Consider the following 23,944-nt stretch of genomic DNA (forward strand, 5'->3'; position numbering starts at 1 on the left):
TCTAAGGGTGAAAGTAGGTCTAAGGGTGAGAGAAGGTCTAATTGTGAGAGTGGGTCTGATGGTGAGTGTCGGTCTTATGGTCAAAGTGGGTCTTATGGTGAGAGTGGGTCCTAGGGTGAGAGTGGCCCTTAGGGTGAGACTGGATCTAAGGGTGAGAGTGGCCCTTAGGGTGAGAGTGGGTCTTTAGGTGAGAGTGGATCTAAGGGTGAGTGGGTCTTAGGGTGAGAATGGGTCTAAGGGTGAGAGTGGGTCTTATGGTGAGAGTGGGTCTTAATTCGAGAGTGGGTCTAAGTGTGAGAGTGGATCTTGTGGATCTAAGGGTGAGAGTGGGTCTTATGGTGAGAGTGGGTCTTATGTCGAGAGTGGGTCTAAGTGTGAGAGTGGATCTAGTGGATCTAAGGGTGAGAGTGTGTCTAAGGGAGAGATTGGGACAAGGGTGAGAGTGGGTCTTATGGTGAGAGTGGGTCTTATGTTGAGAGTGGGTCTAAGGGTGAGAGTGGGTCTAACGGTGAGGGTGGGTCTTATGGTGAGAGTGGGTTTTATGGTGAGAGTGGTTCTAAAGGTGAGAATGGATCTAAGGGTGAGAGTGGATCTAAGGGTGAGAGTGTGTCTAAGGGAGAGAGTGGTTCTAAGGGTGAGAATGGGTTTGATGGTGAGAGTGGGTCTGATGGTGAGAGTGGATCTAAGGGTGAGAGTGGATCTTAGGGTGAGAGTGGGTCTAAGGGTGAGAGTGGGTCTAAGAGTTAGGGTGGGTCTTATGGTGAGAGTGGGTTTTATGGTGAGAGTGGGTCTAAGGGTGAGAGTGGATCTAAGGGTGAGAGTGTGTCTAAGGGAGAGAGTGGTTCTAAGGGTGAGAATGGGTTTGATGGTGAGAGTGGATCTGATGGTGAGAGTGGATCTAAGGGTGAGAGTGGGTCTTATGTCGAGAGTGGGTCTAAGTGTGAGAGTGGATCTAATGGTGAGAGTGTGTCTAAGGGTGAGAGTGGATCTAATGGTGAGAGAAAATCTAAGGGTGAAAGTAGGTCTAAGGGTGAGAGAAGGTCTAATTGTGAGAGTGGGTCTGATGGTGAGTGTCGGTCTTATGGTCAAAGTGGGTCTTATGGTGAGAGTGGGTCCTAGGGTGAGAGTGGCCCTTAGGGTGAGACTGGATCTAAGGGTGAGAGTGGCCCTTAGGATGAGAGTGGGTCTTTAGGTGAGAGTGGATCTAAGGGTGAGAATGGGTCTAAGTCTGAGAGTGGGTCTTATGGTGAGAGTGGCCCTTAGGGTAAGAGTAGCTCTTAGGGTGAGAGTGGGTTTTAGGGTGATAGTGGGTCTAAGGGTGAGAGTGGGTCTTAGGGTGAGAGTGGGTCTTAGGGTGAGAATTGATCTAAGGGTGAGAGTGGGTCTTAGGGTGAGAGTGGGTCTAAGGTGGGAGTGGGTCTTAGGGTGAAAGTGGCCTTTAGGGGGAGAGTGGGTCTAAGGGTGAGAGTGGCCCTTATGGTGAGAGTGGGTCTTAGGGTGAGAGTGGCCTTTAGGGGAAGAGTGGGTCTAAGGATCATAGTGGGTCTTAGAATAAGAGTAGCTCTTAGGGTGAGAGTGGGTCTAAAGGTGAGAGTGAGCCTAAGGGTGAGAGTGGCCCTTAGGGTGAGAGTGGATCTAAGGGTGAGAGTGCGTCTAAGTGTGATAGTGGGTCTTAGGGTGAGAATGGGTCTTATGGTGAGAGTAGCTCTTAGGGTGAGAGTGGCTCTTAGGGTGAGAGTAGGTCTGAGGGTGAGAGTGGGCCTTAGGGTGAGTATAGCTCTTAAGCTGAAAGACGGTCTAAGGTTGAGGGTGGGTCTTAGGGTGAGAGTGGGTCTTAGGGTGAGAGGAGCTCTTAAGCTGAGAGGCGGTCTAAGGGTGAGAGTGGGTCTTAGGGTGAGAGTAGCTCTTAAGCTGAGAGACGGTCTAAGGGTGAGAGTGGGTCTTAGGGTGAGAGTAGCTCTTAAGCTGAGAGAAGGTCTAAGGGTGAGAGTGAGCCCTAGGATGAGTTCAACTCTTAAGCTGAGAGACGGTCTAAAGGTAAGATTGGGTCTTAGGGTGAGAGCGGGCCTTAGGGTGAAAGTCGGTCTTAGGCTGAGGTTGGATCTTATGATGAAAGATCTAAGGGTAAGAGTGTTAGGTTGTGAGTATTATATAGCGTTAGGGTGGGTCTTGGGGTACGTGAGGGTCTTGTGGTAATAGGGACTGATAGGGTAAGAGTATGTTTGAGGATGTGATCGGAGCTAAGGGTAAGAGAAAATGTTACGGATATAGTAGGTCTTAGCGTGAGAGTCTTAGGGTGAAATGTGTTCAAAGGGTGAGACTAGGTCATAGGGTGATAGTGGGTGTTAGGGTTAAAGTGGGTCTGAGGGAGAGTTCGGGTGTTAGGGTGATAGTTGGTCTTATCGAAAGAGTTTGTTTTGGGGTGTAAGTGGGTGAGAATGGGTCTTAGAATAAAAGTGTGTCTCGTGGTGAGTGTGCATATGGTGTATGGTGATAGTGGGTCTTAGGTTAGAATCGGTTTTAGGGATAGTGTGTTGGTTCCACACCTTGATGAGAGTGGTGTAGTGTTTATGGTGTCTCCCTCTCTTCAAAGAGGCTTTGGTCGATTAACACCAGGATGATAAGGTTCGTCTGGTTTAAGTTTTCGCCTTTCATATGAGATGTTGTGGGTTCGACCCCAAGAGGATGACAGTGTTCAAGCTTTATATATGTCCGCCCGTCGTCCAAAAAGTTGTGAGTTTGTTCCAAATACTGCGAGAGTGGTTTCCTGGTATATTTGTCCTCCCAGGATGATGTGGGTTCGATTCCCATCAGGGTTAGAGAAGTCAAGTGGTTTGGGTGTCCGCCTTTCATCAAAGAGGTGGTGGATTCTAACCCACTAGGGTGAAAACAGAACAGACAACAACAAGTATATAAAGTCACGTACATACATGAAAATACCTGACACAAATATAGGATATAACAAACAAATAAAGCCACGTATACATGAACAGCACCTGACACTAACACACAGAACAGACATCAAACAAATAAAGGCAGGTAATCATGAGCATTATCTGACACATACACACAGAACAGACAACATCAAACACATAAAGGCACTTATACATGAGCATTACCTGACACATACACACAGAACAGACAACATCAAACACATAAAGGCACGTATACATGAGCATTACCTGACACATATACACAGAATCGACAACATCAAACACATAAAGGCACTTATACATGAGCATTACCTGACACATACACACAGAACAGACAACATCAAACACATAAAGGCACTTATTCATGAGCATAACCTGACACATATACACAGAATCGACAACATCAAACACATAAAGGCACGTATACATGAGCATTACCTGACACATATACAAAGAATCGACAACATCAAACAAATAAAGGCACTTATACATGAGCATTACCTGACACATACACACAGAACAGACAACATCAAACACATAAAGGCACTTATTCATGAGCATAACCTGACACATATACACAGAATCGACAACATCAAACACATAAAGGCACGTATACATGAGCATTACCTGACACATATACAAAGAATCGACAACATCAAACACATAAAGGCACGTATACATGAGCATTACCTGACACATACACACAGAACAGACAACATCAAACACATAAAGGCACGTATTCATGAGCATTACCTGACACATACACACAGAACAGACAACATCAAACACATAAAGGCACTTATTCATGAGCATAACCTGACACATATACACAGAATCGACAACATCAAACACATAAAGGCACGTATACATGAGCATTACCTGACACATATACAAAGAATCGACAACATCAAACACATAAAGGCACGTATACATGAGCATTACCTGACACATACACACAGAACAGACAACATCAAACACATAAAGGCACGTATACATGAGCATTACCTGACACATATACACAGAACAGACAACATCAAACACATAAAGGCACGTATACATGAGCATTACCTGACACAAACACACAGGACAGACAACATCAAACACATAAAGGCACTTATACATGAGCATTACCTGACACATACACACAGAACAGACAACATCAAACACATAAAGGCACGTATACATGAGCATTACCTGACACATATACACAGAATCGACAACATCAAACAAATAAAGGCACTTATACATGAGCATTACCTGACACATACACACAGAACAGACAACATCAAACACATAAAGGCACTTATTCATGAGCATAACCTGACACATATACACAGAATCGACAACATCAAACACATAAAGGCACGTATACATGAGCATTACCTGACACATATACAAAGAATCGACAACATCAAACACATAAAGGCACGTATACATGAGCATTACCTGACACATACACACAGAACAGACAACATCAAACACATAAAGGCACGTATTCATGAGCATTACCTGACACATATACACAGAATCGACAACATTAAACACATAAAGGCACGTATACATGAGGATTACCTGACACATACACACAGAACAGACAACATCAAACACATAAAGGCACGTATACATGAGCATTACCTGACACATACACACAAAACAGACACCATCAAACACATAAAGGCACGTAAACATGAGCATTACCTGACCCATACACACAGAACAGACAACATCAAACACATAATGGCACGTATACATGAGCATAACCTGACACATACACACAGAACAGACAACATCAAACAAATAAAGGCACGTATACATGAACAACACCTGACACATACACACAAAACAGACAACATCAAACACATAAAGGCACGTATACATGAGCATTACCTGACACATATACACAGAACAGACAACATCAAACACATAAAGGCACGTATACATGAACAACACCTGACACATACACACAGAACAGACAACATCAAACACATAAAGGCACGTATACATGAACAACACCTGACACATACACACAGAACAGACAACATCAAACACATAAAGGCACGTATAAATGAACAACACCTGACACATACACACAGAACAGACAACATCAAACACATAAAGGCACATATACATGAGCATTACCTGACACATACACACAGAACAGACAACATCAAACACATAAAGGCACGTTTACATGAGCATTACCTGACACAAACACACAGGACAGACAACATCAAACACATAAAGGCACGTATACATGAGCATTACCTGACACATACACACAGAACAGACAACATTAAACACATAAAGGCACTTATTCATGAGCATAACCTGACACATATACACAGAATCGACAACATCAAACACATAAAGGCACGTATACATGAGCAACACCTGACACATACACACAGAACAGAAAACATCAAACACATAAAGGCACGTATTCATGAGCATTACCTGACACATATACACAGAATCGACAACATCAAACACATAAAGGCACGTATACATGAGGATTACCTGACACATATACACAGAATCGACAACATCAAACACTTAAAGGCACGTATACATGAGCATTACCTGACACATACACACAGAACAGACAACATCAAACACATAAAGGCACGTATACATGAGCATTACCTGACACATACACACAAAACAGACAACATCAAACACATAAAGGCACGTAAACATGAGCATTACCTGACCCATACACACAGAACAGACAACATCAAACACATAAAGGCACGTATACATGAGCATTACCTGACACATACACACAGAACAGACAACAGCAAACAAATAAAGGCACGTATACATGAAGAACACCTGACACATACACACAGAACAGACAACATCAAACACATAAAGGCACGTAAACATGAGCATTACCTGACACATACACACAAAACAGACAACATCAAACACATAAAGGCACGTAAACATGAGCATTACCTGACACATACACACAGAACAGACAACATCAAACACATAAAGGCACGTACACATGAGCATTACTTGACACATACACACAGAACAGACAACATCAAACAAATAAAGGCACGTATACATGAACAACACCTGACACATACACACAAAACAGACAACATCAAACACATAAAGGCACGTATACATGAGCATTACCTGACACATATACACAGAACAGACAACATCAAACACATAAAGGCACGTATACATGAACAACACCTGACACATACACACAGAACAGACAACATCAAACACATAAAGGCACGTATAAATGAAGAACACCTGACACATACACACAGAACAGACAACATCAAGTACATAAAAGCACGTATACATGAGCATTACCTGACACATACACACAGAACAGACAACATCAAACAAATAAAGGCACGTATACATGAACAACACCTGACACATATACACAGAACAGACAACATCAAACACATAAAGGCACGTTTACATGAGCATTACCTGACACATACACACAGAACAGACAACATCAAACACATAATGGCACGTATACATGAGCATTACCTGACACATACACACAGAACAGACAACATCAAACACATAAAGGCACGTATACATGAGCATTACCTGACACATACACACAGAACAGACAACATCAAACACATAAAGGCACGTATACATGAACAACATCTGACACATACACACAGAACAGACAACATCAAACACATAAAGGCACGTATACATGAACATTACCTGACACATACACACAGAACAGACAACATCAAAGACATAAAGGCACGTATACATGAACAACACCTGACACATACACACAGAACAGACAACATCAATCACATAAAGGCACGTTTACATGGGCATTACATGACACATATACACAGAACAGACAACATCAAACACATAAAGGCACGTATACATGAGCATTACCTGACACATGTACACAGAATCGACAACATCAAACAAATAAAGGCACGTATACATGAACAACACCTGACACATACACACAAAACAGACAACATCAAACACATAAAGGCACGTATACATGACACATACACACAGAACAGACAACATCAAACACATAAAGGCACGTATACATGAACAACACCTGACACATACACACAGAACAGACAACATCAAACACATAAAGGCACGTATACATGAGCATTACCTGACACATACACACAGAACAGACAACATCAAACACATAAAGGCACGTATACATGAACAACACCTGACACATATACTTTAAGAAGTGAATACAATAACGATGTTTAAATTATAAGCCTGTCAAAAGCAATAAAACAATCAAATTAAAAAGTGAACAAGAATCGCGATGTGACAAAACCAGATCCTAAGGGCCCCAAACACAATCCCATGGAAGTCCTCCATAAACTCTTCCTACGTATCAAGTTTGGTCACAGTATGTCAACCATAACAAAAACAGTAATCTATTTGAAGAACAGTGACCTTGACCCTAGGGGGCCAAAAGGCAATTCAATGAAAGCTCTGCATAAACTTGTCCTTTATAACAAGTTTTGTAACACTATGTCAACCCTTACTTGAGTTATTCAGTACTAACCATATTTCTATTTTTAGCAAAGTGACCTTGACCTAGACCATAACTCTCGGGGCCCAAAACACAACCTCATGAAAGGCCTCTATAAACTCTTCCTATATACCAAGTTAGATCATAATAATTATGTAGACTCTTACTGATGTTATTAAATACCAACCCTTTTTCTATCAATAGTAACCTTGACCTTGATCCTAGGGGCCTCAAATGCGTTCCCATTAAAGGTCTACATTAACACTTCGTATATACCAAGTTTGGTATCTTTATGTCAAACCTAGCTAAATTTATTTGATACATAAGGTGACGTTGAAGCTGCCCTCCCACCAGCCCGCCCGAACAATGACACAAGTCATTCAAATAACTTGTTTTCCTTTTATGAAAATGTGGTTAAGAATATTAAAATGTGCCTGTCAAAAGAAATTAAAAGAAAAAAAACCAAGGGCCATAATTTGTTTTTAGGGTTGAAATAGAGTTATGTGACCTTATTGTGAGATGGTCATCATTAATTGTGCGAAGCATTAAGTGCATTGAATGAAGGGTATAGAAGTTTTTTTTAATAAAATCCCAACTTGTGCTTAAACTTTAACCTGTCCTCAACTTTTACCTAAGTCAATCAGGGGCCATAAGTTGTATAAAGGATAATATGGAGTTATGTAACCTCATTGTGTGACGGTCCTGAATAATTGTGTGAAGTATTAAGTCAATTGAATGAAGGGTATTGGACTTGTAAGTGAAAATCCCAACTTGCCCTAAAACTTTAACGTGCCCTAAAACTTTAACCTAAGTCAATCAGGGGCCATAACTCTTATTAAGGACAATATGGAGTTATGTAACCTCATTGTGTGATGGTCCTGAACAACTGTATGAAGTAATAAGTCAATTGAACAAAGGGTTATTAATAAATATCCCAACCTGCCCTAAAACTTTAACCTAAGTTCCATAGTCAATCAGGGATCATAATTTGTATAAAGGATAATATGGAGTTATCTAACCTCATTATGTGATGGCCCTGAACAATTGTGTGAAGTATTAATTCAATTTATTTAACCGGACGCCGACGCCGACGCTGGGGCGAGTAGTATAGCCCTTCTTATTCTTCGATTAGTCGAGCAAAAAACTGATATAAAAATCAGTTTTTCCATAAATTAAATTTTTGAAAATAAAAACAAAAGTATGTTATCAAAGAAACATAATCAAATGATAATTTCATTTAGATATGTCGTGGTTGCGTTTCAGTATTCAGCAACCAAGGCCATACTAATTATCTGGATTGCCTTTCTGAGGAGCCGATCGAGGATTTGGTGCTAGAGGGGGCGTAACTCTGGGGCGTAACCTTTTCACTTGCGCCCCTCACTCGGAACCAAAATTAATTTGGTCTAAAGTGTTGACAGGAGTTGTTGTTTTTTTTTGTTTTTTTTTTGGGGGGGGGGGGGGGGAGGGAGGTACTCCTCAAGAAAGTTTTAACAATTTCTAGTCCGAAATGGTGCGTTTTGGGCGTATTTCTTTTCTATTTTTCGGCTTTATTGAAAGCTCGCCACCCCTTGGATCCACTAGTGTTTCTCGAAAATCATAATAGCTTTACATGACAGACACATTGAGAAAGAGCAGTTGCTGAGGCCGACATTGTTTGCGCTGATGCCTCTGTCAGTACCCTACACTCGAAGGGCGAAGATACCGAACTGCTCATTGAAGGTCGGGTTAATGACAGGGTAACGAAACTTATACTGTCGCTCCAGGCTTCTGCTTACGACTGCATAATAAACAATGCATGCCCTAGAGCAAACAACAACGTCGTTTGTTTAATTAGGTCTGACAACAGGGGTATGACACAACGTTTTGAAAAGTAATGTGCGGATTTTTGCTTGTTATTGACGTATTGTCCATGGCAAACTTATTAGCAAGTTCCATTTGAATGCCTGAAACGGTCTCAGCGTAATGACAGTAATACAATTCTGTACAACCCTGATGTCAACGCAACCAAGGCTACAACATTAATTTCGTTTCTCTTTTAAAAAAAACTTAAACTCTTAACATGAAAGATAACCTGAGCTAAAGCAGTTCGTGACGAGGACGACAGTGTTTGTGCTGATGCCTCTGGCTCAGTGCCCAAGGAAGTCAGTGCCGTACACCTGCCCTACACCTGAAGCGGGATGATACCGAACTGCTCCTTGTAAATCCCTTGTAAGCGATTGGATTTTAAACACATATTGTAGCTCCAGACGAAAGACAACACATGGTTTTGCATGATACGGCCAAATCTACGCAGTGTCTATGCCACTGCTATCATAATTGTTCAAACAATGTTATAGTATATTTCAGTAGATCAAAAAACGTTAAAATATAAATATCATTTTGCCAAGTTAAAAATTGCTCCATAAAATGTTAGAAGTGTGTACGTTGACATAACATAACAAAACATTTCACGAGTGTTCACGTTGGCGTTTCTACAGTAACACGTTTTCACGTTTTCTTTTAAAATCCTGCAATTAAAAACATCTAAAACATACTCTTCTTTTACATCGAAAAGGTCACTTCAAACCATTTGCAACGAATACTTACGGTATTTTGGGACGATTTCATAAAAAATGCTCAAATGTGTGTACGTTGGAATGCCGTGTTGGGAAAATATTGTTTGAATGTTCTCAAAAAGTAAAACGTTCTGAAAGAAAGTACGCACATTTTCTGAAAGCTTATGAAATGGTACGGTCGGTAGGCTAGGTGTCGAATTTAGGAGCGAGTTCATAACATATAAATATGCAAATAACTTGGATGAACAATATCCTGGCCCACTGGAAATTCTTGTCGGGGAGCCAATTTGTAGGAGTTGATACATTACAATAACACTTATTGGAGTTCTTCAGTTTATATTGTGGGTAAAAATACTATTAACATATCATATATTATAACAAACTATAAACATAAAATGTATTTAAATACAACACAAAACAAATGTTAAAAAGACATAACACAGGGTACAATATAATAACCACGCCCGTGTAATGGAACATAATAGAAATACAAATGTGTTTAATTATTTAGATATTATTTAATACAAATGACTAATCTTTAACTATGTAATGACATTAAACAACTCACCAGGATATGAGACGATACACTAAACTATACTTTAAATATAAAACAATTTAGTGATACACTTAGTGTTATTTAACAAATTGAAAGTAACCGCCAAACATTTCAGTTTGACGTACCGGTAATGAATCCGTAGAGGAAATAGAAAGTTGGTCTGGTGCGGTGAAAATGTAAATATCGACCAATGAAATTGTAAATTAAATATATAAAACCTCTTTAAGACATCGTCCCATTCAGAACAGTGTACATACATGAAGATTACATGGACTTAACGACAATGACAATTACGTGGACAGAACAAGTGTCAAAACAAAAGGGACTGCTAGGGTGAAGTTGACCTGTCTATATATGTGTGACTTAGTTTTTGTGTTCTAATACTAGGTATTTATTTACTCTCTGAAATATTCTGACCAGATGACACGATGACAGACTTCCAGGTCGCAATTTATTATTCGTAAGTCGCTCAGTTGCTTTGTTCAATCGACACAGCGATGCATTAACATGTCAACATTTTGCATGAACAAAAGCCGACAATCAATTTTGGAGTTATTCAAATGCTAGCAAAAATAAATGACAGTTGTATTATCCGTGCGTGCGCAGACGACATTTGTCACTTCGTTTTAAATTATCGAAGTTGCTGACCGTCCGAAGACGTAAAAACTTATGGCAAACATTATTTTAACATTTGAATTCACTTATTTGTGATATATTACATAATAACCAACGGTGACTGTACTTGTTAAGTGTTATTCTTATTTAGGTATTGTTATTTTTAAGTTCTCCGTAAAACGCCTTAGTGGTTGTCGTAGTAACTATTATGTCCATCGCTATGCATTTAAGCTAAAAAAGAAAATCAGCTATATAAAACTTGAATGATGTATCTACAACAAGATAAACGTCATTGTCTATTGCTATATGCTGGTACAAAGATACACGCTCATAATCTCAAGGATTTCCGAAAAGCCCTCGTATTGGATGAAATATGACGTTTTTGGTCGGTTTGTCTTTTGGGGAGACATAATGATACATTCATACACATAAATATGTGCCTAATTCGTCCTTCTGACGATAATGGGATTTTGTTCCAAAGTTATATTTATTTCGGCTTTTTATTGGATTCATGAAGTACAATGTTACGTCATGTGGTCTTGGTTTTTAGCTGAAATCGGTGATTTTGTAATTGATCAATGGTTACGTTTTTATCCAAATCCTTTAAACCATAAAACCCGACTTAACAACCGATTTAGCAACCGACCTGACAAACGACTTGGTTAAGATAACATTGCCAAAATGAAAGCTAGATGTTATAACTATGTTTTCTTTCTTTTAAGAGTTCATTTGTTCCATTTGAATCTTATCTGAGGAACAGTTTTGCTATGAAATTGATTTAAGTGGTTAACACTTTCTATAAACAAACCTCTATGTTTCGTCTAATTTTTATTTCACCCCTGAACCTAAAGCACAATACAAACATCTTGCCTCCCAATTGATCAAAACATTGATTCCTTTTTCAGCCGCATGCATTCATGTGATGTACTTAAAGAACCATGCAAATAAATGGCATTTAAAGTTTTGCCACATGGGTAGTTAAAAAGTAGTAATTAATGTTCCCAGCATATGTTTGTTTTGTTGGAACACGGACATATTTAGACCCTACTGATTGTTATTTAACGTTAGTCATAAGACTCGACAGTGGTATATATTCAAACGATCGGGATCGCGAACGCCAAACCACAATGGGGTCGGTAACAAAACATGTTTGGATGTTTTCTGTACTCGCCTGTGCTACAACTGGAGTCCATGTCACCGATATCCTTGACGTTCACCAGCGTATGAAGATCTTTGGAACTAATTCTACGCATCTTTTTCCAGACTATAGTCACGTCAAAGTGGAAGAGTTAAATGATGAAAATACAGCCGATTTAAAACAATTTCGAAAACGCCCACCGAATCAACGCGTGTTTCAAATGACAAAAAATAATGAAACGTTCCTTCTATACTTACAGCAAAACCCGGAAATGTTCACAGACGAGTGCATCATACGAGAACTCGATGAGAATAACGCCCTAACAGTTCATCCATGCTCCGACTTTAATATTGATTGTTTTTACACCGGAAATACCAACGACCAGAATGACTCCTGGGTGGCGGCTAATGTATGCGGTGGTCTAAGAGGACTGATCAGTTATGGAAACACGAGTTTTGTTATACATCCATTGCGCAACAATGAAAGTTCTTCCGATGTTGCAAACCATATCGTCTATCGCTTAGACCAGAGTGAAAAACAAGTTTGCAAGACGGACGGATCACCTGTATTTACCCATGTTGTACTTCCGCGAAAAAAACGAGATGCGCCACGCAGATTTATAGAAGCCGGAATCATAGTTGACCCAACTATGTACCGATATCATGGAGAAAAAATTACGGAGTACGTTTTCACAGGTTTTAATATCGCGTCGAGACTTTACGCAGACCCGTCAATAGGAACTGACATTGAACTGGTGTTGAAAGAGTTGGTTATATTTAAGTCCAACAATGGATTTGATGTGGACACCTCAGCAAACGCAAGTAGAACACTGTCTAGCATGTGTCAATTCCAAAGCCGACACCAAACATTGCAAACAACAGATGTTACTATTATGCTTACAAGGCTGGATTTAGAGCACAAAGGCGTCCGCTCAACTACCGGTGTGGCTAATGTGGGTGGGGCTTGTTCGAAAAACGAGAAGTGCGGTATTGTGCGAGATACGGGTCCAGTGTTTGGAATATCTTTAGCGCATGTCATTGGCCACTTACTTGGTATGACCCATGACGGCAATGGGAACAATAACTGTACACCTATACATGTAATGTCATCGGGGAGAATCAGTGGTGATGAAGGATTTACTTGGTCAGTTTGCAGTGCGTCACAACTGCACGAAGCACTTCGGAGTTTAAGTTGTCTAAGAAACAATCCACGTTCCGGAACTTTAATCCGTTACACCAAATTACCCGGCGTGATATATACGGCAAATGACCAATGTCAATTATTGTTTGATAAAAGCGCAAAATCGATAATATCATCAAGGCAGTATCCATGTAAACACCTTTGCTGTTTTTTCAACGGTGGCGGTTTTTGTGCATCGCAACCCGTTATGGATGGCACTGACTGCAACAACACGAGATCATGGTGCTTCAGAGGGTCGTGTGTCCAAATGAATGAAACGTTTAACACTGCACCTGTTCATGGTGGTTGGTCGAAATGGGACGAAACTTTTACCTCGTGCACGGCAACATGCGGAGGTGGTGTCAAATTCAAGTATCGTTATTGTTATAATCCAGTGCCGCAGTACGGTGGGCGTGAATGTTCCGGTCCGAAATTCATTGCTAAATTATGCAACGTCGTTCCTTGTAATTATGCACCGGAAGTAGGAGATTTATGTCAGAAATTGAACAAGACATTTCCGTATTCTGCTAAAGGGCAGTGGCACATGCGTCAAAACCCTTTTCAATTGATGGGAGATGACGGCTGTAAATATGTTTGCAAAACGAATCATTCTGACAAACCAAACTATGCTGTAAAACTACCATATCCTAATGGCCGGATATGCAAACACTTGGACTTTAACCAATTCAGTAGATGCATAGCAGGTGTTTGTAGATCGTTTGGTTGCGATGGTGTGTTGGGGTCGAATTATAGTTACGATTCATGTGGAGTGTGTAATGGTAATGGTAAGACCTGCCGTCAAGTAATATTTACTGTCGCACATAAACTTACAAGCTACCAAAATGGGTTCCAGGCAGTAACAATTGTGCCACAGGGCAGCACCGACGTTTTGATAGAGCAGAATAACACCGATGTTTATCTTGGCATCAAAGTTAACAATATCACTTTGTTTGATTCAAGAAACGTACAAAAAGAGACTTTAATTGATACACATGGAGTACGACTAATATACAGGCCATATTTTGAATCGATAAGAATCAACGGACCCTTATTGGACAATTTCCTAATAGTTGCGCAGGCCAGGTCTTCAGCGAATGATAGCAATGTGTTTACCGTAAGCGTTAAGTATCATGTCAAGGACAATAATGTTACCTCCAGGTACTACTGGGGGGAATTCGTAGGCCAGTGTTCAAGATCATGTGGCGGGGGTCTACGGAAACACGAATTTATGTGCTTGGATCATCTGTTGTTATATATTCAAGCGGAAGATTACCTCTGTGACCTCCGCACAAAACCGAATGAGGAACCTACCCCTTGCAATGAGCACGCCTGTCCATGCAGATGGTCAACTGGAAACTGGAGTGAATGCTCGGTTTCATGTGGCCATGGACTAAAAACGAGGGATATTAACTGTTTGCAATTCCAAGATGGAGAACATCACGTTGTGCAGGACGTTTTGTGTGCCAGTGAAAGAAGACCTGCCGATCAAATGTTGTGTGATCTTGGTCTATGCTGGAAATGGCAAATACATAACGAGTCAGCGTGCTCAAAGACTTGTAGCGAGGGCTTTAAGTATAGAGCTTACATTTGCGTCGAAGCCGCTACATCTGTTGTGTTACCCATTGACACTTGTGACGAGGAGAAGAAACCAAGATACATGGTGAACTGTAATCACGGACCTTGCATGAAAAGTACCACGTGTACTGATGACATTGACCATTGTAAGTACACTTATGGTGACGATATTTGTCATGGCCGTTATTCTATATGGGCTGAACACAATTGCAGAAAATCATGCGGCGTTTGTGTACAGGACGACGACGATTTGTGTTCACAGTATAAACACTACGGAAAATGGATCGATCTCTGCAATGAAAGGTATTCAACCTGGGCCGCAAGACACTGTCGATTGACATGCTCCTCCTGTACTTTTGAACCTGATCATACCAACTGCACACTCTACTATCCTGACGCATGCACCGACCCGAAGTACCAAAGTTGGATGAGCAAAAACTGTGGACATTATTGTTGCTCGAATCTCTTTAACTGATGAGCTTGGTCAAACATAATAATAAAATGCGTCTCCTCTGATTGTGACACTCCCTGTTTAACGACGCTTTTGTAAACTGCGGCGTGTTTTAATTTTTGGGACTTTTAAGTTTTGAGAAGATATGATATGTATTTGCTTGATTGCCATGTAATAGGTGCTTACAAACAAATTATTGAATGAGTTTATAGTTTACTTTAGAATCGATTTATTAAAGACAAGCTATTTTACATACAACTGAACTATAAGTGTAAACTCTTATAATAAACTAAGTTAAGTTTCATAATTTTAATACAGTTGTCATAAACTATTATATGCACTGTTCTATATATAAACTCTATAAATTGAATGAACTTGATCAGAAAGCATATTGTTAAGACTTTATAAAACTATGTTGTACACAAAGACCCAATCACGGTAACGTGAAACGAGGTATGCATTGGTTTTATCGATAATAAGCTACTCCGGGCGCTTTTGTTGATACCAAATTGGTTGCAGTTTTGGTTTCAATGCTTTCAGTGGTTTAAAAACCTGTTTCGAAATTGTTGCTTCAAGCTACAAATGTACGGTTTTATGTAAAACATGGTGGAGCTCCTGCATGTAGCCATTATTTCTAAATTTCTTCAAAACAATTATTACACAGATGATCGTTTGCCTGTTTTATCTAAATGGTTTTTCAACACACGTGTTAAATCACTGTCCGCCATGTTGTTTTTCAAAAGAAAACTAGTTTTCGGATGGAACGAACCGTCAAAACTGCCTACGGAGGAGGTTTCGATTGTTTCAAAACCAGTTTCGGTTTTTGTAAAACAAACGATAAAACTGGTATTCATTTTATTTAAAACTGTGACAACAACAAATACACAGTTCGAGAAACCAATATAAAACCAAAACTAGTGTACCAATAAAAACGCCCGCAGTAAACCAGTTTACACGTCTAGTAGCCTGCATGAAAGCTTTGTGTTTATGAACTGGTATTATCGCTCAATATCTACTTTTTTAAAACAGGCTGTAACCTTTCTGACTGTTTTGCTTATAAATTGGCTCATGTTTGTTTTGATTTACATATATGTATCGTGGTAATGGTTTTCGTTAAAGAGGTTTTAAAACAATGATACTATAAAAGATTGTGTTAAAAGAGCGTTTTGTTATTGTGTTTGTTAAGCATCAGCCAATTGTAAACACCCCCCCCCCCCCCAGGTCCGGGTGTATACCGGGGATAGCGGAGAAAATGGGCCGTGGTTTTACCTTCTAGGTGGCCCCGCAGTGCCGAGTGAATACGGTGGTTTTGTTTTCGCGCCGAATAAAAAGCGGAGAATGTGCCTTACCTAGGATGCCCCAGGATGCGAGGGCATTTGGCGGGATTTTACCAGCAGTTTATCCCCGCAGGACATGGATTTTACCAGGGATTGGCTGGACCGAAAGTCAAAGTCCCCGGCGTGGGTGGGGGATACAATTGACTGGTGCTTTATTGTATCAGTATTCTCTACGTTTAATCTGTCTGCAATTTTTATTTGTTTTGATTTGGGATCACAGATATATGACAATGTATGTTGTTCGAATTCAATTAAAAATCAAAAGGGGTGTTCATAAATCAGTATCCCATAGTATTAACGCTGTACATTATAGTATTAACGCTGTACGTTATTGTACGTAATGTCAGATGTGTAGGTCATTTAATTATATAGAATGTCCGGTTAGCGTTATTGTTAGCGCATTGGCTTTCCACAAGTCGTCCTAGGTTCGATTCTCGGCACAGGCGTATGTGAGTTTGGTTATGGCGTCACCAAGCCGGACAAGTGGGTTATCTCCAGGTACTTTGGTTCAATTGCACCCACAACTCATGGTCACACTATTGTACGCAACAGCGTTACCAACGAAAGTGACTTTAATAAATGAATATAACTTTTGTCACAATCGTTTTTAAGATAAATCGAGTTATAACAAAACTACTTGTCTAAAATTACATTCATATAAATAATGCAAAACAAATGGTCAAGGGTTTCTCGAAAATATCAAGCATTCTATAGTGACTAGTTTAATGGGGTAAAGTAACTATACTGATTTTTTGTTATGACATTTATTTCTGAATTATTGTTTTTAGGAAGAAATTACCAAATAGATAATGTTGATGGCAATCACAAATATGTTCTATAGCAGGGTTTTCGTTATTATTTTTACAGCCTGTGCCTTGGAAATTGGAAAGAAAATCGACTTTCGGAAAAAATATAAAATCAGGCCAAAATAGCTATTATAATGGCAAATATACATGTTTTAACTTTTTTTGCATACATTATGCTGTGAAAGAGTTAGTCTTGTCAAGATTTTGTTTATATTTCAAGGAATTCATTGCTTTTTTATTTGTTAACGTAGTCTGCATCTATCGAATTGTGAAAAAAAAGTATATATATATATATATTTTATGGGGGTGGGGGCGGAATGGACATTGTTTCGCAAGGGGAAACAGCCTTTAGAAGGCACCAAAAATATCACTGGTGTACAGTTGCCTTACGGAATTCTGACACTAATAAAACTATATAGCTGCATTTGTGATATTAATGTTGGAGACGCCACGTATATATATTGATATCTTTAAAGGGTTTCATTAACTGATTTACAAATACATGGATGTACGAGTCTTAAATTAAGTAACTAAACAAATAGTATCGACAAAGCGCACATAAAGTCTTAACTGCGACACTAGAGTAGGGAAAGTTGTACAAATCCTATGGGTCGGAGATGCTTCAGGCATCAAAGCAATCCGAGGGGTGATTGTGAAAAGGTTCTAAATAAAGAAGCAGGTAGAACCTTTTCGCTTTCACCCATCGAATCGGAACACAATAGCCATATCCGCCATTAGAAGGAATATGACCGAGGTGCTCCCATTAGGAATCAAGGATAAGGCCAAGTTTATTCTCTATTGTCCAAATTGGGCTAGCCAAACTTCCACCCTCTGTTGGAGCAAACCATTAATAGGTGCATATGAATACATACATATATGATAGCAATTTCTCGTATACAATACTAATATTTTAAACAACGCCGCGGTTATGTCACTTGGGTCTTGATAAAAAGATACACGGCAATGTATTCTAAATTATGTAAACGCCTTTCAACTTCTCTTTTATTAGAAGTAAGCTGAATAGCGGGATAAGGCCAACTTAGCTAACATACTGATGGTGAGAGACTATGGGTTTGCATTTATGGTCTGTCTGTGTTGTTTGTTTATTAGATGTCTCTCGTTCAATGTCTGTTAGGCCCTTAGTTAAGTCCCTTTAAACAGGGTATTTGATATTGGTTGGCTACTGGGCTTAGTTTAGACATCTCTATTGAAAAATAGTTGTAAACAACACAAGGTACATGTAAATATACAACATATGATTGGAAAATAAGCCTCATATTACATGCCTGGTCTTATATTGCGATAACAGTGATATGAGCCCGGATGCCAGGTCAAAATTTACTTTAATAATACAAAAATACCTCCAAAAATTGTGTTCAGCACTGAACATGTCCCTCATTTAAAATTCCGCAAACTAATTTACGTTGGACCCTTTGGTATTGTAAGTATGAAAAGATTCCCATCATTTTAAACAACACAAGATAAAGATGTCCAAACACAATAATAGAAGATTGGAAAATAAGCGTCATAGACACTTGTTTCAATTCCTTTTCTGGGACAGATTTACACTATACTTGAAATTACATGGCGTATAGATAGTGATCACATTAATGTATATAAACGCGTGAGTATTTTTATTTTCAAAATGCAACAAAACATATTATATTATTATACAGCACAGTGCGTAAATACTATATATATATCAAGAATTGTTAGGTACCGCCTTGGAACGGTCAGTAAAATGTAAATTTACTGGGGGTTTAAACCAGTTTATGTGCACAAACCTCACCCCTAACCCAACAATTCTTAATAAAGATAAAACGCAAAAGGTAAATCTTATCAAAGTAAGCATTAACTTGAGTAAGTACTTCAATGATTAGAGATCCCAACTCTATCTGCAGACGGAGGGAAACAATTCAGAGCACCTAATGCAAATACTTTTCAAAGATACGATGCAGTCATCGTTAGAAACTAAATACATCTCAAACAAATGAGCAATAAGACTGTATGTAGATTAGATCATTATATGTTTGAGAACCTCACGTATAAGGTGGCAACACAAAAATGGAACAACAGGGTCAAGGTTCATCCTATACATAAATTGTCCATTTTGATACCAAAAGAGGACATTTAGCTGCGAAGGAAAAATATTTGTTGGGATGTTGCCAACTTAACATTTTATGACCAGGGAAAACTAATTATTATATTGAAAAATCGAGTCAATAGTCCAATACAAGCATTGTGAAGAATGAATATCCCAACAAAAAAATGAATACATTCCTTGAGGTGTTGCTATCAGTGACAGAAAACAACGTGCACAAACCTTTAGTGAAATGCCATTTGGTTTCAATATTGTCATTTAGAGGTATGTCAGCATTCTTTTCTTTTTTTAAAGTGTGACCTTTACCATTTACTGAACTAATCATGTCCCGAATTTGTCGAAACTTCGTTTCAATTAGTCAAAATACATACTTAAATTGAACTTTGATAAAAGAAAAATGGTTCATATTGATTTTCATAAAGATAACTTTTATCTAGTATAAAAACTAAAAAACTGTAACTGTAAAACATTATTATGCAAATGATTGAAAAACAAAAATAGTGAGCTTAGCTTAATCCTGATATAAGAGACTTAAGAAGTTTCGAGAAATTTTGTCAAGGGGCTGGTAGAAATTAAGCAAATATATATATATTTACAATTTAACTCGGGTTATGAAAGTCATACTTTGAGACTATGTCAATGGTAATTTCTATCTTGGTTCTTTAAAGTTTAAAACCATAAAATATGTCATTGATTCAAACTGTTAACGACTTTTTGAGTACCATCTGAACCTGGGACAAACCAGGCGGCTGGTCCTGATGAGCTCCCCAACATCGTCCTTCAAACATGTGCTGAGGAGCTAGCCCCTGCAATATCTTCAATTTTATCGTCGACTCCGGTGAACTGCCTGATGATTGGAGGAATGCCAACATAGCACCAGTATGCAAAAAAGGTGCTCGTCATACCGCAGAAAACTACCGACCCGTCTCTCTGACATGCGTGTTATCTAAAATCCTAGAACATATCGTCTGCCACCAAATGTTAGCTTATTAAACCACCTAGACAAGCATGATGTCCTTGCTTTCCTCATCCACGGCTTTAGATCTGGCTACTCCTGTGCTTCGCAACTGATTGTAACAACACGTACATGAACTACTTAACTAATATGAGAAGAAAAATACAAGTTGACATCGCGATATTAGACAAAGTAAAGCATTTGATACCGTGCCATACAAAAGCTCCTCAGCAAACTTGAAGCATACGGAATAAGAGGCTTCACCTTGTTATGGCTCGCCCACTTTCTTACAAAGAGACAGGTGTGCGTAGTGGTTGAAGGAGAGCAATGTACAAGCTGAATCCGGAGTCCTACAGGGCCCTGTCCTTGGGCCGCTTCTCATTCTCTGCCACATCGACGACCTTCCAGATAGAGTCATGTCCATGTAAATCTTTTAGCAGACGATTGCCTACTATACATAGCCATCAACAACATTGCTGACCACCACCAACTACAACAAATCTTTGAAAATCTACAATCCTGGGTGGACGACAGGGGCATGAAGTTCATCTCCAAGAAATACTACATACTAAGCATCCAGAAAAAGTCCAACTTCTTTTACAACATCAACAACCAAATGTTGCAACAAGTTTAAAAACAAACCCGACCATGGAATCACCATCTATGAAGATCTTAAATGGAAAACCCATATCAACAACATATGCAAGAAAGTGAACTGTACCCTGGGATTTGTTCGCCGCGACCTTCGCCACTGCCCCATGCCCTGAAGAAAGAACGCACACCATGTCTTAGACCGTGCAAAACAAGACCATGGAAGCGTCGTCTGGGATTCCTTCCTAAAATGTGACATCGACCGCCTAGAACGCATTCAACGCAGACGGGCTCAATTCATTACATGCGACTACAAATCAAAACAAGAGGGCTGTGTCTCCGAAATGTTGCAAAACCTTGACTTATAGAACCTTCAAGAGAGGTGCGGACACCTGAGGTTGAAGTTCATGTAAAAGTTGGTGGAAGGGAACTTACCATCCATTGACATTGACCATTTCTCCTAAAAGAACTATACGGCCTAAAGAATTCAAAGATTACATTAATACAAACACTGTTGAGAACTCAGAGAATAACAACAACAATTGTTTTGTGGCTATTCAAACTAAAAACTCATTCTTTGTGAGAACAGATATTGACTAAAATAAATTTAGTGACAAGATAGTATACACTATGATTCAGTGAACCCATCCAACAGATCCACCGTTCCGCCAACTTTTTATTTTATTTTATGTCTTGGAATGAGCCAAATTTTTGCGTCAATATCTGCAAACCAGTAATAAAAGACTGCTGACAAAAGATCAGATCGCAGGTTTTCATATATCCGTTCGAAAATTAATGTTTTTATGGCTAATTTAAATAAGCGCTACAAACGGTTTGAGAAAAAGGCATTAAACACCATTTTTTGAATTTAAATATAAAAATCTGAGATATATTTTTCGTCAGAAGTCTTATATGACTGGTTTCCATGCATGTTCGTATAAATTGGCTCGGTTCAAGACAAAAATTTAAAAAAAGTTGCCAAAACATTCAACTTAGTCTAGGATAGTGCAGCTTTTAAACTGGTATTAACAAAAAGTGATTAAGCACACTCATTTCCCGTGATGTTAAAGCCAGTAATGGAATCTACCACGTATCATTCAGAATCAGAGACAGATTCACACGTGCTATTAGTCACAGTCTAAACGAACCTCTGGTCGTTTACTGAGTGAATCGCCCTTCGTTGCTGGTGTGAGATTAACCCTATATTAACATAGTATGTTGTAGCCTGGCTGACAACGATACAAAACTTCGTTAAATGTTATTGACCGATGACGTCATTTTCCCACAATTCCCTGTTGTAATGGAGGACAGGAGGCTGAATTTTTGATGATGGAAACATAATTTTATCGATTTATGTATATACTTTTGTATTTAGTCGAAAGGTGGTGTTAAAAATCAATGCATAAATGTATTTTTCATGAGCATCTGTAACTGGTAGATCAAGAATTTGTTAGATTAAGTAACAATTTAACATTAATTGTGTAAAAATGAGTTCTGAAAAATCTTGACAGCCACACCTGGCTAGGAAAATTATATCGTTACATGGTTCTTTCAACCAATTTACTGATTAGAGAGTGAAGTTTTAACATAGAACTATGATAGAGCCTGTAGCACCATCTGATGAGACCATCAAGGTCGTTTGCAGAGTGCGGCCATTGAACAGCTCAGAAGAAAAGGCTGGAAGTAAATTTGTCCTCAAATTTCCATCGGACGAGACCATATCATGTGGTGTAAGTTTGTTGTTCACAGTTTCTTGATTCAAGTTAATTTACACCATTTTAAAGGACAGAAATTTTCCTCAGTAGGAATACTTTGCTTTTGATCAAGTTACATGTTTGCATATCACATCATTGATAAGTATAGAAAAAACACTGATGATTCCATTTAATTTTTCTTTATTGTGATCATTTTATACAACCATTTTTGAGAACTTTTATACTATTGTATATTAATTTCAAAATCTTACTCTAGTCTTATGTTTTTTAAGTACTTTTTTATTATTTTTCAATAATTTTGATTAACTACTTTTGTGCACGGAGGTATACATCATGGATTGGAGACTGCAGATATCAGTGACAGGGTTCTCAATAAGTTTCAGTTGAACCGTCTCAAATACTAAAGTAACCGAACAGCTACTACTTAAAATCCATTTGTTTTTCCAGATTTGAACCAGCCCAATAGCCATTTGAACTGTCCATTTTGGCCGGCAACTGGTTCTTATTGAGAACACTGAATGATAAGATCTAAAGGAATATATGTGACATTAATTAGCTCGCCTTCTGCAAGTATCAGGGGGGGGGGGGGGCGGGAATTCCACCAGTTCTTCATTCAGAGATAATTGGCAAACTCTGTCAGCTCAGCTCTGCTTATAAATAGCATGGACATGTAAACCACTTATATGTCCGTGTAATTTGCAAATTACCTTTTTAATGATATGGACTTAGAAATTAAATTGATTGAAATTGAAAAATATGAAATATTTGAATGGGTATAGTTATTAATGTGTAAAGTCACAGATATATATATTGGTGAAACAGTAAATTCACAAATAATTTACTCCAAATTCTTGAGTGTGCTCAAGTATCTGTAAATTCTGCTAGTAAAACTATCACTGCGAATGAAATGTCACC

The 23,944-nt window shown here is 38.9% G+C and overlaps 2 protein-coding genes across 3 annotated transcripts in view; one reads left to right on the plus strand and one right to left on the minus strand.

The window, feature by feature from the left end:
* Positions 1 to 351: 351 nt before the first annotated feature.
* On the minus strand, positions 352 to 21,756 carry LOC128227517 (uncharacterized). Its single transcript, XM_052938147.1, has 3 exons — positions 21,750 to 21,756; positions 21,366 to 21,486; positions 352 to 1,168 (listed from the first exon to the last, which is right to left on the minus strand). Exons 1-3 carry the CDS (start codon positions 21,754 to 21,756, stop codon positions 352 to 354), a joined length of 945 nt encoding a protein of 314 aa, XP_052794107.1.
* An 872-nt stretch (positions 21,757 to 22,628) lies between these two features.
* LOC128229395 (kinesin heavy chain-like) overlaps positions 22,629 to 23,944 on the plus strand; it is a 52,031-nt gene continuing 50,715 nt past the window's right edge. For both annotated transcript variants that reach the window (XM_052941299.1, XM_052941308.1), the window contains exon 1: positions 22,629 to 23,044. In XM_052941299.1, coding sequence (XP_052797259.1) covers positions 22,910 to 23,044 — 135 coding nt within the window. In that variant the 5' untranslated portion in view covers positions 22,629 to 22,909. The remainder of the gene's footprint in view (positions 23,045 to 23,944) is intronic.

Source organism: Mya arenaria, chromosome 1 (genome assembly GCF_026914265.1).
Source record: "Mya arenaria isolate MELC-2E11 chromosome 1, ASM2691426v1".
Classification (NCBI taxonomy): Eukaryota; Metazoa; Mollusca; class Bivalvia; order Myida; family Myidae; genus Mya; species Mya arenaria.

Excerpts from the sequence above, each read along its gene's own strand:
- LOC128227517 (XM_052938147.1), bottom strand. Across the intron at positions 1,169-21,365 it reads GATGGTGATTCCATGGTCGG|GGCCACTCTCACCCTTAGAT; the intron begins GTTTGTTTTTAA and ends TCTCATCCTAAG.